General features: G+C 46.0%; 1 protein-coding gene across 1 annotated transcript; it reads left to right on the forward strand.

Moving 5' to 3' along the window:
* Window positions 1–6,369: 6,369 nt before the first annotated feature.
* On the forward strand, window positions 6,370–7,348 carry H257_18756 (hypothetical protein; the record flags this gene model as incomplete). The annotated part of the gene is made up of 4 exons (XM_009847877.1): window positions 6,370–6,614; window positions 6,688–6,752; window positions 6,806–6,933; window positions 6,977–7,348. The coding sequence occupies 4 exons, from the start codon at window positions 6,370–6,372 to the stop codon at window positions 7,346–7,348; spliced, it is 810 nt and encodes a 269-aa protein (XP_009846179.1).
* Window positions 7,349–7,707: the final 359 nt, after the last annotated feature.

Genomic DNA, 7,707 nt, shown 5'->3' on the forward strand with positions numbered 1-7,707 from the left:
AGTCTTGGGCGTTGGAGCATACAGATTCGGCGTTTTCGTCCACTTCGTGTTGATCTTCGGAACTTGGTGCCAGTGTTGGGTCGACATTCGCCTTCGCACTTGATGCTCCCACTGAAGCTTCTTGACGAGGAACTTCCACTGAGTCGAATGGCACTTCGTCTTCGACTGGCATGTCGTAGTTGTCACGCGCAGCATGCGAGTCGTCAATCCGAACGTCTTCAGAGTCAAATCGCACTGGCTTCGTAGAACTCGGCGATGCATCTTCAACGAACTTGACTCAACGGCATTCAAACAGACCGCCGGAGTCCAGGTCGATGAGTCGATACCTCTTGCGTTGACTTGAGTATCCCACAAACACGCACTTGGTCGCTCGAGTATTAAACATACGTTCTAAGATCTACATCGCTTCGGCAAGGCCTTAACGTAGTATGAGAAATACATAGCTAAGACTGGTTAGCTAGTGTATTGAATGAATGGATTAGTAGTTAGTTGAGTGGGAACTTGACGAGCGTATTGCAATCGTCAATCCCTATCAACTTAGGCGTTATACAATGTATATGGAAATATAGCTCAGTCCGAATGATTGTTTTTATTTTATTGTTTTGTACTTGAAATTTGTATACATTTTTTCAACCTCGGCGAGGATTAAACTCGTGACGAATTGCAATGATTGGTACCCTTAATTTGCTCATGATGCTTGTACGGACACACCGGAATCTTACAGTGGGCATTTCGCGACTGCCTGCCTTCTGTTCTAATGGGGGAAATTGGGGGGGGTATTAGAGACTCTATGGCTTGGGACCATTGACCCAAGCCGTATATTCTATGTTTTGTCTTGAATTCACTAGGAAATATAATAAATTTAATGGTCGTGTCAGGTTTTCAGCTTCAGCACCTCGAAGTGTGTAACGTTCTCGCGATAATCTGAATGCGCATCATTGTATACCTATATCATTCAGTGTCCTGTGGAAATTGTTCTGTTCATCAGCGTTTTCTGCTTCAATATAACCATATACATTAATAACCTTTAGAAACCTATAGCTTAATTCAATTTTCTCATCTTTAAATAAATTGATGATGGGTGAGGTGTAACGCAGTTGGTTAATACAAACGGACTCTCTATCCAAACCGTCCAATTTGGCGTACGTAGATTGAAACAGGTGCAAATATACCACTTAAATATAACCACGTGCATGCACGCCAAAATCACGTGCAAAAATTCCACACCCCGATGAAAATACCCAATCATCGCAGTCTATTCCAAGGCATACAAAGACTAATACAACCACGAAAACGCAGCGTCAGTCTCCAATTGTCAACCGAGAGCCCAAGCCGCAAGGGACGAAATCAGGTGTCGTAGGGAGCATGAAGCGCGTGCTTAAGAGCACGATGAGTTACAGTAGAATCATATCTAACTACTTCGTCGTCGAATAAGACGACCGTGCAGTGTGGGTCGTAATCGAAGTGTCCAAATTGGACACCGCCATTCGAAAGCCTTCGACAGTCGACGACAACGAGAATTCCAACCCTCCCTACCTGACGTCACCCCTCTATTGAATGCGGTCACAGTGTACTACTTCCTCTGTTCCAGACAAAAGTTGTGGATGATTTCGATGGATAATTTATATGAGAGTTTGTATTGTTTTGGTTACAAAAAACATATGATTGGTGTATTTTTATTCATTATTACCAAAATACGACGAAGGGCAACACGATATGGTGCACCAGAATCGACTCATAGTACGTGGAAGTTGACAAGTTGCCTTCAATTTGACAATCCTCGTCGAGCTAATACTGTCTTGTACAAAGCAGTTAGCATCAGTAGCAACACACGTCTCCTCATCGTGTTCCTAGTGATGAATCTCGTACAGCACTTATAGTGCCACCTGAGGTTGTGCACACTCGAAGCTTTCATCAATTGATCTTGCAACCGGGTTGGATCGGTCGAATCCCAAATTAAACACGATCACTGCTTGGTCGTGGGAGGAACCGTTTTAAAACATGAATAACGCGTTAAGCAAAACTAACTGTCGTATTCTATGAGGTCGTAAGCATATCTACGATATCTAAGTTATCGATTGCCACTAATTGCAGCGAAAGCAGAGCAGTATTGAGCGAGTGGCGAACTTTTGAAAAGTCGCTGGTCTGGTCGTGTAATTTTAAGTTTGGATATCTTGGCAACCATGAACAATAAAAAAATCCCAAAATAGGATACGTATTCCTGTGTGTAATTCCTACACGAAAAGCCTAATTAGAATTAATTTTGGTTATTTTGGACTGAGTTGAGGTTCTGAGTATTCTTCCACAACATCTTTCAGGAACGGAGGAAGTAGTACACTGTACGAGTGACTTTCGAGGGCCAAATTGACTCCACATTGCATTTTGTGGAAGCAAATAAAAATACAAAAGAATATAACTTTGTTTATCACAATCGAACGAAAAGCGGAAATTTCCTAAATTGACTCCCCCTAATGCCTTGTATGTGCGCTCATTGGTGGACACATACGACCCGAACTTATCAGACATGATCAACGTTCCAGGTCGTATGTGTTTTCCAATGAGTGCAGATAACACCGGCTTTAGTCTTCATTTTGATCGAAAGTATTTCTTTAGAGTAGACAACGCAACAAAAGTTGTACTAGTCCGTGGCGGTTGCCAAGACCACACGTAGGTATTCGATCACTTCGGCTACCGGGCGTTGCGAGGCCCAATACCGCGTAATACGCACAGTTCGAAAGATTCGACTTTGAGAAAAACGTTCCAGACTTCACACTTCGTTCAATGGATCCACACGTTGCTCGTCGGCAACGCCAGCGTTAACTGGGGCCAGACAACCTTATATCCTTTGCACAGTTCGGGCAGAGCATATAGCTATTAAGGAGCCCTACACTAATGCACTAGCGCAGGTAGTCAGCGTCATTCACCGTAACCTGCATGACGCTGTCGAACGTAAAGTTCCCTAGGTCACCCAGGTTGTAGCGGACATTCATGGCATAGGCTGTGGGTGGGGTACGAACAGCGGGAACAGCGGGATGGGATGAAGAATGAAGTTAACGGGGGTTGTTTGTATTTTGAGACTTATTGGTCCTATGCTTCAAACACTTGACCTTCGCGCTCAAATCGGTGGTGATACACAAATGTGCGTCAAAATAGGTGATGCCCACGTCAAGTATATTTGGTTTAAGCGACACAACACATTCAAATTGTTTTTAAATTCGCCCGGAGGCAATACAGAAAGAGTGCCCTTTGCATTGCCCGTCATGTTAAATCGAAAACGAAACACTGCGAGGAATGTTCCTTGTGATTTCACGACAGGTACCCCTAAACCTGGCGGACCAATTGGTTAAGATTTTTAATGAATATTTCTTTTTATAGAATTGACCAATCAGGTAATTGTCGGTGGATTTATCGCGTTTGCCATTTTATCTACACATGTAGGTAGTAACCGACATCGAACCGACATTTTCTAGCGAATGTATTGGATGACCGACAAGAGAATGATCTGTAATTGGACGAAACGTATCCTATTGGTCGATGTGACTGTCGTCTAGACACATATCATCGACATAATGCAATAACGAGATATAATTGGCTATAATCCAAAAGACGGAGGTTTCGTATCTACCATTAATAACATGACTCCAACGCGGCAGCCCAAGGTCCCATCGAAGAAGACTATCCAGGAGTCTTTTCACGGTGCATCTACTCGACGCGCCTACACCACGTATCAAGAACAATTCTAGATGTTTCTGCAAACATAGAAAGGCGGTATTGACCCTACCACGGCTGGGACTGAGGAATGTACTGACTTCTTTCACTACCTGTACAGCCAGGGCAAGAAGATGAGGACCATCGACTTGGCTAAGTCATCCCTTGTTGCCTATTTCAACACCAGACGAGTGGCGCCAAACCCAGCACAGGACACAACAGCGCGCCAATACATCGTTGGCCTTCAGAAGTACAACAAGCAGAACAATGTGGACGAGGAAAAGAAGGCCCATCCATTCACCATGTAGGAGCTCTCAACACTTGTCAACGTATTGGCCAGTCAGCATCCGTTCTTGGGCTCAATGTTGCGATTTCACTTGGCTGTGAGCTTTCTCGGTTTCTTCCAGTACTTGCCCTACGGTGGAATGATGTGCAAATCGTGTCGGATTCAAACGGAAGGTACCTATCGGTACTACTCGTTGGCACAAGAAGACCGGCGTCGAGGAAGACTGTCAAGTGTACCACCTTGTGACGAAACTTCGTTCCCATGCCTTCTCGTGTGTGGCTTCCACGACGACTATACTGCCAAGCTGCGGGCTTGCTGTGTGAACTTTACAATCACTGCCTTTGTATTTCCAAATGTCGTAATGCAGCACAATGGGGTGCCAAAGGTTGAGTGGTATCGTGGCCTGGAGCAAGCCAATTTGCGTAAGTGGTTGGGTGACCTGGTGGATGCAACGCCCGACCTACCCATTGGAATATCACTGCATAGCCTTCGCCGTGGGGGGTCATTTTACCGTGTGTTCGAATCAAAGGAGCGCCGTTTCAATTTCAGTGAGCTCATGGCGTGGTGTCGTTGGACGCAAAGACCTGTTGTGAGTACCTCGTAACTCAGAGCATTAGCAATGACATCGGTCCTCGCAACCTGCTTCGTACCTCCAAATTTCAGCATTCGACGCAGTGGCCAGAGGTTGGGGCTGTTGGCTTGCCGTTGACCGTGGATGCTGTTGGGCAGGTGTTGGCAAAGTCCTTGCAAGAGCACACTGTGGGCAGACATGTTCCTACGAAAGTGAGAACACAACGGTCAATGGACATGTATGTTGCACAAAAGTCAATCCCAACTGCTCACTCGGCACGTGAGGCGTGGCAACAATGGTTTGTTGCTGACCCAAACATTGGCTTGGTGTGCGCGCTGAAAGACTACACCAAGGACATGATTAAACTTGACAGGAAGAAGTACTCTGAGCGGCTGACGTTGGCCATGGCTTTCAGCAAGTTCCAAACGTTTGATCAATTCGAAGCTGCGTATTCGGGATTACTGCGTCGTATGCTAGAATTCTCCGAGAGGTCAGACTTAGAAATCGTAGTGGTACCATGTAGAACATTTTCATATTTTGTAATGCATGCACTTAATTTCGCGCTTGCAGGGGATTGAACTCGGGACCAATTGCAATGACTGGTACCCTTATTTTGCGACGGTTCATGCCCAATAGGGAATCCTGGTGGACCAATGTAAGTTGAAGGGGTATCCCCTCTACTTCTTGGATGGCAAAAGTATCCAATATTCCTTTTTATTGACCAATCATGGCGTTGTCGGCATTGTCGTATGAGCCAATCACAGCAATGTCGGATGGAGTTGTCGTATTCGTCATGTTATCCACTCATATAGCTTATCAAGGGAAGTACGGTCAAGGTGCATGGGATGCCTCAATGCTTAGACTACACAACTACTCCACGCAAAACGAATGCCTTTATTAGCCGTGCATAGTAGATATCTACTTCTGCCCTACAGCTTCCCAAGCTTATATTGCGAACTAGACTGGTCTGGTGGATGGAGCTTGCGAATATACCGGAGTGGCCCGTGCAGTGAGAGCTTGCCTACTCTGTATATACCGGGGTGGCCCGTGCAGCGGCCGAAGTTTGCCGCCTTCTTGGGGGCAACCCGATTGCAAGTTTGAAGGCGACAATACAGCGACACGAAGGTACGACACTTTACATTAGTCGGTGATAAATAGTTTGCTAGGGAACCATGAGGGTGTCGCCCGGGACACCGGTCTTAACTTCGGGGGTGATGGTGACCTTGGCGGTAACGACGAAGACGGTGCATGTGGGGAGCACTCGGATGCTACTGAAATTCTCACGTCAAGTCCAATCCGTGCACCGAGGGTTCCCGCGGGCTTCATGCTTTATTCAGCTCCCAGGGACACACGACAACAAGTGTAAAGCGGTCTCGCAAGCAATCGTCACAAGTGACGGGCAAGCCCTCGAAGTAGTTGGTTGGGCAGCCAACGTTACATAACGTTATTATGATTTACGTTACGTAAACTTCGAGTTGAAGGTTTGTTCAGGTGGTTCGATTACGTTGTAAAACGTTGACAGTGTGTGTTGATTTGTTGTGGCCATCTCAACGTTACTTAACGTTAGGTGTACTCATCGTAGCAAGCAATTAGTCCCACCCACTTAGAACCTGTTCCGACCAATAGGATAAGAATGACCAAGAATGATCCAAATTTGTATTTCACGTCATTCGCTACCTCATTCTTGTCCACCAGTGTTGATATTATTCAGTCTTATTGGCCCAAATTGTGACCAATCATAGCACAGTCGCATTGGAACACATTGTAAATTTCCATCAACATGCTTCTAAAACCAATGGTAAAGATGATCAAGGCCCAGCTCCTCGAGCAAGTTCAGCTGCTTCAGCAGCAGCTGTCGCATCAACCGCCGCAGTTGTCGCATCAACCGCCGCAGTTGCAGGGAGACAACGACGTCGCACCTACGACAACGCCCAAGAAACGTATCTCAACCAAACCTTCCACGCCTAGCATTGCATCGTCGATGGCGACAAGCCTTGTTGACACGGCAAGTGAGGCCCCGGTTGTGTACACACACACCATGGTACCATGGTACCATGGTAAACGCACTACTCGAGCTACGATTCACTGGATTTCGCGCATCGTTTAATGCCGACCTGTCCAGCAAGCAACTGCATGTACTCTGGGAAAAACTTGCCTTACGGTTTAACATTTTGACTGAACAGCCAGGTACCAAATATATCATACGTAATGCAAAGATCTTATTATACACAAGATCTCAGTCGATTCACTCAAGAACAAGTTGCGAAAGTTGCGGTCGGAGTTCGTTGCGATCCAGCATAGCTTGACAGCCACTGGCAACGACGAGCTGTCGACCCCCCCTAAGCCGAGCTACTACTCGGAGATGTTGGTTGCATTTGCGGATTTGCATGGGCTCGGAGACATCGAGTTAGTTTGGCATGGAGCGTGCCCCCAGTGCTAGCCCAGGCGCCGAAGACGACGTCGAAGTGCTAGAGGACTTGCATGCCCCTGGCTCCAAGCAACAAAACAAGCGGAAGGTTGAAATCGACTTGGAGATGCAGCGCCAGCGCCAAATGCGCAAGAAGCAGAATCCAGACCTTGCGGCGGGGCTCAATAACCTCGGAGAAGCACTGGCGAGTGGACTCATTGAGGCAGCCAAGGTGAAGAACTCCCGCAGCTCTGGCGTGGATATGTCAGAACAAATGACAAAGCTATTGGATCTTATGGAGGAAACAAAATCCAGCATCGATAAAACCAATGACGTCAACGACAAAATGCTCGAGTTTCTCCAGGGTAAATTCTAAACATTACAACAATTTGAAATGTAATTGTTATGGTCTTCTCCAAAGTAAATTCTAAGTAATACAATAATTTGAAATATAATGCATGTTTGTGCAATGTAATTAATAAGGCGATGAAACGATGCGAAGATGCGATAAAGATGAATTATACTTATATACTAACATGTTGGCTTAAATACAGCTTGATCATATCCCGAGCGCGTTTTGCAGGTGCACCATCGACTTGGTTCAGCTCCTCATCGAAGACTGTGTCGCCACCGATGTGCATCCACTCGGGGAAGAACTCGGGTTCGAAGTTATCCAACTCCTCATTGAATTCAATGAACCAGTTATGAAACACCAAGGATACTTCAATCAGGCGC

The sequence above is a fragment of the Aphanomyces astaci genome (assembly GCF_000520075.1).
Source record: "Aphanomyces astaci strain APO3 unplaced genomic scaffold supercont1.211, whole genome shotgun sequence".
Classification (NCBI taxonomy): Eukaryota; Oomycota; class Saprolegniomycetes; order Saprolegniales; family Verrucalvaceae; genus Aphanomyces; species Aphanomyces astaci.